Consider the following 11,401-nt stretch of genomic DNA (forward strand, 5'->3'; position numbering starts at 1 on the left):
ACCAGAGATCACTGGTTCATAAAGCATCAAAAATTAGAGGCCAGCTTGTCATCATTATAATGAAAAGTTGCACACGTGGCTTAGTTATATTAAATGATCCCTGCTTGTATAGTGCTACTCAACTGCCCTTGCCATATAAAGTTATAGCATAACTCTTATGATAGGGCATAATAAGGTTATGAGCCCAATGACTTGGCTGATTTGCCTTTCGCAATCGATGTCGAGTTATTCAGGACAAGTTTGTTTATACATGCACTCAAATGATAAAAATGTGATACAAAAAATTATCTGGTCTTTTTACAAACATAAGAAGCAAGGATAATAGGCTGAGGAACATGAGGAAAAGTTACAAAACCTAATCTACAAGCTCCAAAGGAATTCATGGTCACACTAAAAAAGCTAAGTGGTTGTTGATCATCCTCTTGGAGGTACCCCACATGCAATTCAAAATTTTTTATCCTGTCTGTGGAATGCTATGAAGAATTTGAGTAAACATTGATTAATCTACAAAATGAGCAATAAATAAATTGGCAGTCGAATATGAATAAAAAATAAAGCTTCATCCAAACACGTACCGTGTAACTGAAAATTTTAGTTTTGTTGCCTATTAATAGAAATATGGCCAAGGCCAAACAGGGGAATTGATGAACCGATCTCAATGTCTTAGTCCCCACTTGCCATTGTTGCAAAAGAAATACATATTGGCATCACAGGGGTAATGCTGCTCATCAGTTCTGCTTTTCCCAATAACCCCATTTGCAGGCACCTGATGAAAACTGAAGAGTAGAAAATTCATTCATCATCCTCTTCTTCCTCAGCATCATCAATTCCCACCCAACAGGTAAAAGCAAAAAGAAACTCCTTGAAGGTCACCATTCCATTTTTATCCCAGTCCATTTCTTCTGTTACAACACAAAATAAAACTGGGTCATTTATTCTTCTATTGATCTTTGACCAAACAAAGCCCTGAATTTTATCTAATACAGAAATAGCTTTGACAATATTTACTTCCTTGGAAAGACAAAAAATGCGGTCAGCTGCTTGAGGAAGGTGCTTTTATAAAGTATGTCGGACATAACATGATCTAATTTCAACTTCTTGCAGTGCTTGAGTGTTATGATTAAGGCGAACTAACTAAAACATAAGTTTTCACACCAGAAGTGATGTCATGCGATCAAACCACAATGCATTAAGTTGGAGAAAAATAAGCCCTCACAGTGCCAACTAAAACCAAAGTAAGAAACTGTCTCCATTACATATTTGGCATTGATAACCAGCAAGTGGACATGTATGATTTGAAGAATTGGGCTTGTGCGTGCACTTCATTTGTGAGAAAGAGAGGAAAGGGTGAGGAAGAATGAACTGACCAAATCTCTTCATGGCTATGCGTCCTGAAGAGCGTTCACCTGTAGTTGTCTCGTTTATGGCTTGTACCATCTCATTCTTGCTAACATATCCATCCTTGTTCTTGTCCAAGAAAACAAAAGCATCAACCAGAGTCTCAAAAGTTGCCTCAAGGCTTGGTAATCCCATACTTGATTTCTAGCACAGGTCAAGGAAACACAATCTTTTTCAAAGTTTTCTGCTTGTGCTTTAGCTGAAAATAGTGAGACCAATAAAAATAGTATTGAACTAGCAAGTGTACATCAGAGGGCAATGACCATATCTGGCAAAATGTCAGGAATGAAGATAACATCCTTCATTTTCTTTTTTACTTCCTCAAAATTTTCTTGAGTTTGATAACGTTTATGAAATAAAGCAATTTAAGATTAGTTATGTTTTGACGTGCATTGGAGAGATTAAACAAGGCCTCCCCATCATTACTTATTTTTGATTAGCATAGAGATCTGACTGCATGACTAGCAAGCCAAATGAATTTGACTGACTTCGGCTTGAGGGATCCAGTTTCAACATGCATGTCATTGTTCATACTAAGGGCAGTAGCCTACTTCACTTAAAGGTTCTTCAGAATTTCTTTCTCAACAACCTAATCCAGATACAATTATATTACACCTTTTCTTTAAAACCTTCTTTTTCCATGGCTTATTTTAGAATCTCTTAACACAAAAAGCATATAGCTATCCAGACTATATCTGCATTTGGCTCAAGCTGCATGTGATTCTATATTCTCAAGAAGAATTGTTCATCATTGCCTTATCCTTTACAAAGGCATCTTGCTAGTCTCATCCACTGAAGTAAATTCTGACTTTTCACCTTAACTCTAGAATACACCCACTTATAGTCCTTGTATCTGCTCTGCATTTTTTTTTTACCGTTTTTACCCAACTTTCCAACAAGTGCCTTGTAAAATATTCCTATTAATATTTACATCCACAGTGAGATAACAGACTTGCTAGAAGACATGTTCTGAATATGAACATTGAGGTATGCATCACAAACGACATATAGTGAGGATAGAAATCAAAAGTCATCAGACAAACATACAGATATTATAAACATATTTTCATAAGACCCAGTCAACAAGTTGTGTGAGAAGCTGGTCACTAATAAGAGATCGGAGGTGCATCCACTCTCTCGAGGATGGAAAATTTGAGATCAATGCCAATAAGAAATGTAATAATCACCTATACAGAAGAATGGTTGATAGGCATGTCCCAGAGCTTGCAAGAGATTTTATTCTGAACAAATCACTTTTCAGCTCTAAATATAATAATAGCAAGATATAACGCATCACTAATAACAATGCAATTTAAAATAAAATCAGGTGAGACAAAACACCATAGCAAAATCTTTTTAAAAAACAAAGATGTTATAACCAACAAAAATAGATCCACCAAATTACAGTCAGAACTATCAGCACTTTGTTCTCATTGTTATATCCTGTCATCCTGCAAAGTAAATAAAAACCACTATAAAGAAAATATAGCAAGCAGTAAGTGTATGAAGGATACTACTCGAGCAGCAGCTGGTTCCTTGAGAAGATAAACAAGGCATAGAAGAACAATAAACTCATTGAATTTAATTCCCATATTCTCATTGATATCACATGCCTTGAAGAGATCATTGATCTCCTCCTCTGTAGCAGAGATTTCCAAATTCTGAAAGCAACGCTTCAGTTCTTCTGGATCTATTGCACCATTGGAATCTTCATCTAGAAGAGAATGAAATACATTAGCCAGACTTGGTATAAATCATATAATTTGGAAAGCAGAGAAGACATGTGGATGGTTAAAAAGAAGGGGAAAAAATTCTCATATTTGGCCACTTGATGGAGGGGTGAAAATTCCCATATACTTCACAGCAGGGAGGGAGATGGGGTAACTGCACGTTAAAAAGAGACAAAAGAACAGTGTTCCATTCTTATGTCTTCCAACCATGGGCCCTCTTTATCCTTTGGTGAACCCAAAAGTTAAATGAATCACGGTCATTTGATCTGCGTGGACTTAATTGTGGACCTCATTTGAATTGTTAAGTCTTGGAGACCTGCTTGAATCAATATGGATGCAAACAATACCAAGATCATATGCGTGCATGGCTCTGAGAGAGAGAGAGAGCATCTTTGAATTATGGCTAGCTGATACCCTCCCTCTCCTTGCTTTGATTACCATATATATCACATGGTACCAAAAAATCATTTGCTTTTCCCCCAAGTTCATTGCTTGCGGGAATTTTTGTAGTCTTGCTGATTCAAGACAGAAAATGGATTAATAGAAGAATATAGCTTCCTGATGTTCATGGTGATCCTCATATTGTATCACATTAGAGGCACAATAATGCGTATGTAGAGGATTCTTCATGCAAACTCATGCATGAAGCAATTAAAATTAACATGGACCATTCAATCTGCAAGTCACTTCTAGTTGGTGAACAGAAGTCAGCAAGTAGGTACCAGTCGAAGCATCGAACTGTAAAGGTATTTTGTAAGATGCGTATTATAGTATGAGATATCATATGAACAGGGTTCAGATCTGACTAGTATTCCATCAAGAGAAACTGTATCTACAATCAAGTGATCGGATCTTAAATTCACCATTCATTTTCTTATCAATTTTTTATCTTCGTATGCTGACATTTATGCATTGTTTCAAGTGTACTCACATGTGATCCTAACAACGGGCAGTGATGGATCATATTGGCCCTAACCATTCCATAGATCAAACAAGTTAGAACAACAGATTGGGCCCACCATACATTATAGGCACAATTCACCTCAGTCGATTCTCCAATCACGATGGAAATGAATATGAGTGTATTAATAGCGATAAGAATATTGACCCTAAGTAAATTTGACATCCTTTTTCTTTTTCTTTTCTTTCTTTTTTTGTGGGTGTGTGGATGGTGCAGTTAGACAGACAAATTGTCTTCTCTATTTGGCACATCTAGCATTGATGAGAAACTTCCAACAGAGAAGAATAACAAACACTTCTTCCTGAAAGCCATTTCAAGCCCTTTGATATGACAAGGTTGCTTAAGGCAATCACTAACTTTTGTTTTTATATAGCACTAAAGAATTACTCACCGAATTACTCACCAAATCGCTCAAATATGGTTTTGCAATTTCTTAAGCTCTCATCAATTTTTGAAAATTTCATAATAATGCTGTTGAATGATTTCATGGAAGATCCTTCTGATGCCCTCTTTTGCATAGCTTCAACCATTTTTGCCTCAAGTTTTGATTCTGGTGCACTACATCTTAGCGAATCACTCTTCCCAAATACACCACCCATTTTAGTGCAAGTGTTGGATGCAGACCAATTATTTACCTATAGCATAAAGTAAGACACAAGCATGAGATAAGTGATAAATTAGAGATTTTAGCAATCTACTATGATGCAGGATAGTGTTTGACATGAAGTAAATAATGAATCCTCAATGTTGTCGCTTTCTATACAGCTACCAACAGTCAACAAGCAAGGCAAAGAAATAAAACACTGAGAATGACAGAACCTTCACGACTTAATTTTTTGTTGGATTCTAGTTTCTATTACCTGCTTAAGACCAAAACTTCAGGGGGAAAACATAATAAAAGGGGAAAGCAAAATATGATTTGTTTTGCAGCCTAACCACAAACTTCTGATGGTCCTTAGAAAAATTTGGGAGCTCTCCTTCCTGCCACAATTTTTCTGCTCAGGTAGGAAGCCAACCTTTCCAGTCAGAGACGGTGCAATTACCATGGAGATAGTCAGCCAAAAACAAATTAAATATGACTATATTTCTTAAGACAAAATCATTGAAGGACAAATCTTCTACTCTTCCTTCTCAATAGTTTAAGATAAATTAGACAATATTGCACGCTTGCTGGACATGATTGCGAAAAGAACTGCAAAGAGTAATTCTCAAGTAAAACAAAAAATTCCAAAGTAAGAGAGGAGGAGAGGAAAGATGGATCAAACAGTCTTGGAAAGATAAGATGCGACATATTATTCAGTCTACTACTTCAGTTACTGATGCCCATGAGATCCTATGTTTTTCCCCAGGGACCAGCAATCTGATTTCGTAAGATTTCACTTATGTGAAACCAATGTCTCCATGTTGTTCCTAGACTGCTGGTATGATATTTTTCCCCAAAAAAAGATGTTCCTGGACAACTTTTGCTTTGAAAATAAGATTCTAACATCTATGATGCTCTTACTTTCTCTTCACCTTGCGGGGAGATAAGATACAATTCCAAAGTGTATAAAAGTCTGCAAAATCAACTATAATTATCAGTATAGCATATCCTTTGCTGACATGCATCTTAAAATATTGTAATTTAGTTCAACAACTGAATGAAAGACTCATGGCCATGATCGGCGGAACCATCTCTAATTGTCTAGTTTGGAGCGTACCGAGCCGTACCGGCAGCAGACTGGAATGGTACCAGCAGCAGACTGGAATGGTTCCGGCAACTAAAACGAGAAACCAGTGATGAAGGGGGAGAAGGAGAAGAAAAGAGAGGAAAAAAGATAGAGAACAAGGGAGAGAGGGAGAGGAAGGAAGAGAAAGGGAGGTGGAGGCCGGCCGATGGAGGGCCGAGGAGCCACGCAGAGGAGGCAGAGGAGGGGCTCCGCCTCTGATTCCTCTGTTTCATTCTTGAGGAGTCATGCAGAGGAGGCAGAGGAGGGACCCTTGTTTCGAACGAAACAGGGGAACCGGAGGCGAATCCCCTCCTCCGCCTCCTCCGCGTAGCTCGTCGGCTCTCCGCCACCCTCCTTCTCTCTCCCTCCCTCTCTCCCCCTTCTCTCTCTCTCTCTCCCTCTCTCCCTCCCTCTCTCCCATTCTTCCTCTCCCCTGCCTCATCTACTGTGTCGTACGGGCCTAGCATGGAACAGACGGGGCCATACCGACCAATGCCGTCGGGCAACCGGTCCGATCTCCAGTTCCGGCACAGTTGCTCACGGCGCATTAAAAGTCAATTAATACCTTGCCCGGGATCATTGTACAGTCCATAATTTTTAAGATTTCCTAAAAGCATTCAGAAGATAAAAGAGAGTTTGGCTCTACAATTTACAAATTTTCAAGAACATTTCATTGTAGTTAGTTTATAGTATGGGTAACACATCAACGACGAAAGTCCACAACTTGCATGGCCAAAATTTTGTTACCTAGTTCGAATATCACAAAACCGGACAAAGAAATGATAACAACCAAACAAGTGCTTACTCCTATACTGCATAATTGCTTTCTGCAATGCAACATAGACATAGATTATCAAATAAATTAGGAGGAAAAGAAACAAATGTCCAACTCTCATGACCAGTCCTAGTGATATAGAGGTGGAAGAAGATAAGGAACACCTATGAAAACTCCAAACTTAACGCTAACACAAAGCCAGCCATGTCCCACCCAAACGCATCAAGCACTACTATTCTCATGCCATCTCTTTTAAAAATAAAGATAAGCAAAGATTATTGCAGTTGCATAATTGCATAAAATCGACAGACATTCATCACAGATCAGATACATCGACATCATAAAAAAAGAAAACAACATGTTTGCAAGGAATTCCTGGAAGGGGAATCTTTCAGATCCATTTTGCAGGTATTTTCTAACCCCCCAAACCAAAGCTGGCCTCTTTAAGATGAACTGAGAAAAAGATAGAACAAATAGAATTCAAGTACAGTGTTGCCCTAAGAAATGGTCGCACGTTTGAAATGGCAATAAAGGACAGGAAAACCAACATTTTATCAAATAATCTCCGATATTTAAAGCTCAACAAGTAACTATCTCTAAAAGTTAACTCTATTTATATTATATATATAGACACACAAACACACACAGGATGGAGACACGCCCGATCCTTCTCAACCTTCTCCTATTAAAATCTTCGCAAAATTGACAAAAAAATCCCCAATAAAAAGCTCAGCTAAATATCCACATCGGCGCCGATATAAAAAGAAAACAGGCAGAGTAAGAAAAACCCACAGAAAATCAGTTCGACGTAAGCCTAATAATTTTTTTATGGAACCACACCAAATAAAATCTAGTGCAGCATAGATAGAGACTGACCTCTTCCCTCTCAAGTCCTAGACTTTTAGCATCACATCAAACAACCACAACAAATGAAGCCAATAGTTGGTCGCTGGGAGAGATTTGGATCGGAGGAACGAGCTGTTGTCGAGCTCTCTTGCACGATCTCAGAGGAGTCGTCTTGGATCGGAGGAGGAGGAGATGCGGCGGAGAGGATTGGGGAAGGGGAGGGCTCCTTTTGGGCTAAAGTTGGGAATTTGGTTCATGGGATGGAAGCCATGATTTCTGGGGTGCGCACCACGCAGGCGTTTCGAGCCGTCGGAAGGGAGGGATGGGTGCAACCAATGCAAAAGTTTTGTTCGATCCTAACCAAAAGAAGGGAAGATGCTGGGAATCTTCCGGGTGGATCCGCCTTTCCTCTTTTGCATTGACCCAAGGGTCGTGCCGTGTCTTCTTTAAAATAATAAGGCCTGTTTGGAAGAGCTCTCGGAGAACCAAAAAATACTTTTTGGCCCTTCAAAAATATTTTTAGATAAAAAATAGTATTTGGTAAAATTTTTAAAAAGTTGTTTCAGTTTTTATGGAAAGCTGAAAATAGCTTTTAGGGAAAAACTCTAATTTGGAGCTTTCCGAAAACACTGTTTTCAGCTTTATTGGGAAGCTGTTTTTTGGACCAAAATACCCTTATTTAAATCACCCATCCTCTCTCTCCCGCCTCTATTCCATCTTCCTCTTCTTTTTTTTCCTTTTTTTTTGTTTTGGGAGCTCGTGGCTGCACCATGCCGGCCACCACCCATAATCGGCGACCCCTCTATATTTCAATGAAATAAAATAATAAATAAATAAATAAATAAAAAGAAAAATAATGAGTGAGTGGCAAATAATCTGATCTAAATAAATAAATAAAAATATTAGTAATTATTTAACCAATTTTATCACCTAGCTAGAAAATTTGTTAGAGAGATAAATGATCATTAGAAGGATGAAAAATTAATTTACACTAATAATTATAATATTTTATATTTTATTATTATATTATACTATAAATATAATATTATATTACATTATATCATAATACATTGATATGTTATGTTAAATAATTTAATATTATATTAAATTATTATTCTATAATACATAATGTTATAGTACTATATTATAATAATATTATATTACATTACATAAATATTATACTATATTATATATTTATATATTAATATATATAATATTTAATTATGCTCTATTATATAATACCGGTAATGTTCTTTATGGTCATTTTGTCACACAAAAGTACTTTCTCAATTTGTTTACCAAACACATGTTAAAGTACTACAACACTTTAGAAATATAGTTACCAAATAGTAAATAGCTTTTTATAAACGCTTTGCTTCAGACAGCTCTACTTCCAACAGCTCTACTTCCAAAAGCTCTATTATTAACAGCTCCTTCAAAAAGGGCCTAAATATTTCTACAAATAATAGTTTCCTATTTGTTTGCTTTATATATTCTATAAATCTTCTCTCAACCAAACAAATTTACTCTTAAGAGTATATACAAATATTTACTGAAAAAAAATGTTCAAAAAATCCTTATAAGTGCCTTAAGTTTGAATTTTTATTTCTTACACTTTCTCAATTCTAATCCACCATGTAGTTGCTTGAGTCCGAAGACGTTAGGCCATTTATTACCCAACCCATAAACGACTAGTTTTAGATAGATTTATATTTAATATAAATAAATTTAGATCATAAATAAATCAACCCAGCTACACCTATTTGTTAAACGAGTTGAGTTCAAGTTTAGATGTTTATCTTCTGGAATATCTACAAATGCTTTGCCCCACACACACACACACACAAAAAAAAACCAAAAAATAGAAAATAAAGTATTTGCAAATATACCCTCCAAAATCCTTATCTATACCTTGAATCTAGATCTTTACTTCTTGCATGTTGTTAGTTCTAATTTATCTTGTATTTGCCTAGGTCAAAAGGGAATTCAACTTATCAATTGACTATCTTAGTTGCATAAAATTTTAAAAAATTTCAAAAATATATAATTTTCATGCTAGTCATACAAATGTTTTTTTTTGAAAAATAAATAAATAATCAAGCACCTTATAAAAGAGTGCACATGCACAATACAACTTGAAAAACTGATAACAAAATCATTGGTAATAGTGCATTTGGTTTGGAGGATATCATGAACATAGATGTACATATGGAACTTTCAAATTATGCACACAGATTTTTAAGGGAGCATATATGCAATTTTCAAATTATGCACGCGTGTCATTTCCTAAGAGATGAAAAACAAAAAAGCAAAGGGTATATATGCAAAACATTATTTCTAAATCATGTTTAGTAATACTCTACTTAGATGACATGAACCAAAAAGAAGCTTGGGCCCCGCACACACCTCCCTCTCGCTTTCTTTCGATTTCTTTTTGCAATAAAATACAACTTATAACTATATATTGAAACTGGCATGCAATAACAGAGAAATAAAAATGTCGTGTCGCTTTTCACAAGCTATAAAATAAAGTTTCCAAATCTACATTTCGATACATCCATAGAAATGCCAACCGAAATGGTAGGCTTCATTGAGTCATTATCTCTTTTTTTTAAGTCAAATACACTGTCACCATCTGGGCATTTTAAATTAAACTAGCAACAGACATGTGTATTGCATGTTAAAAAAATAATAAAAAAGTTCAGAGAATTAAGAAATAAAAGAGAAAAAATACATGGATCGGATGAAGATTATTAACATATTTTATTTATTTTTAAATGTAAAAAGAGTCCAATATTTTGGGGATTGGATGAGAGATGGATACAGTTTTTTTAAACAAATAAATCCAACTTGTTTGGTATATCGAGGCGAAACTGTGTAGACAAGAACAAAGTTGAAGAAATAAATAGAGATGCATAGATTATATATTTATTTTTTTAATTACTATAATTCATGGAGAGAGAAATTAAAGGTATTCTTGTCACAAACTTTGAAAGATAGAATCTCAAATAATATGTTCCTCTCATATCTAATAGATATAGTATGGCTATGTGGCCAAATATAAAACATAGCCCAAAGATGAGAATGATTTTATAAAAGGATGGATTAAATTTTATAATTATCTATTACTTATATGTCACCATCTAGAAATTGATGTCATGTGTCATATTTTCAAAGTTTCATAGACAATATGGGCTTGTCATGAAACTTCTATGACTAGTCAAACATATACTATAATCTTCCTAGACTCAAGAAAAGTTTAATTATGTTGATGGTGGCTATGAGATTACCCGTTTGCCTCGCTTTATTACCATAACTCAAGCTAATCATTTCATTTCAATCTTAAATTGAACCACATTGCAATGTTTTCTTGAGGATCTTACAATTCAAACGTTAGAGGATTCTATACAAGAGGATCTCAAGTTTTCATACAACAACCATCAAATTCATTAAGCTATTCCTAGTCCCATGGCATGATGACTAAGCAAAATTCACCATTGTCTGCAAGTTATGTGTGCATTCTAAGTATAGATAACTCGAAGTTTTCAACAAGGAAGCAATCCCTTGTTCACATAAAAATGTTAAACTATAAGAACATATTCTATTATATTCTAAAAAAAGAAACTCATTTCTCACAAAAAACACACATTATATTAGCAATGTAAAAATAAAATAAAAAATAGAATTTTTTGCATTAATACCCTTCTCAAAATTTAAATTTGCGTGAATATCCTCTTAAAATTTATATTTATCTATATACCCTCATAAAACACTGTTTTTGCACAAATGCCTCTAATGTAACGGTTCTCATAACAACATTAATAAAAACTATATTTATTTTAATTAAAAATAAAATAAAATTTTGAAATTACTTTTTTGTTCTCCACCGCGATCACTTTGTAAATATTTTTTTTTGCACATCTACTCATTAAGAATATTTTAGTCATTTTAATTTGAAAACCGCTAATTTTTAATGATGTTA

The 11,401-nt window shown here is 35.2% G+C and overlaps 1 protein-coding gene across 1 annotated transcript; it reads right to left on the bottom strand.

Moving 5' to 3' along the window:
- Nucleotides 1-512: 512 nt before the first annotated feature.
- LOC103710655 (probable calcium-binding protein CML21) lies at nucleotides 513-7,765 on the bottom strand. Its single transcript, XM_008796484.4, has 5 exons — nucleotides 7,450-7,765; nucleotides 4,493-4,724; nucleotides 2,913-3,112; nucleotides 1,368-1,542; nucleotides 513-902 (listed from the first exon to the last, which is right to left on the bottom strand). The coding sequence occupies exons 2-5, from the start codon at nucleotides 4,686-4,688 to the stop codon at nucleotides 793-795; spliced, it is 681 nt and encodes a 226-aa protein (XP_008794706.1). The 5' UTR covers nucleotides 4,689-4,724; nucleotides 7,450-7,765; the 3' UTR covers nucleotides 513-792.
- Nucleotides 7,766-11,401: the final 3,636 nt, after the last annotated feature.

This window comes from Phoenix dactylifera, chromosome 1, assembly GCF_009389715.1.
Source record: "Phoenix dactylifera cultivar Barhee BC4 chromosome 1, palm_55x_up_171113_PBpolish2nd_filt_p, whole genome shotgun sequence".
Lineage (NCBI taxonomy): Eukaryota > Viridiplantae > Streptophyta > Magnoliopsida > Arecales > Arecaceae > Phoenix > Phoenix dactylifera.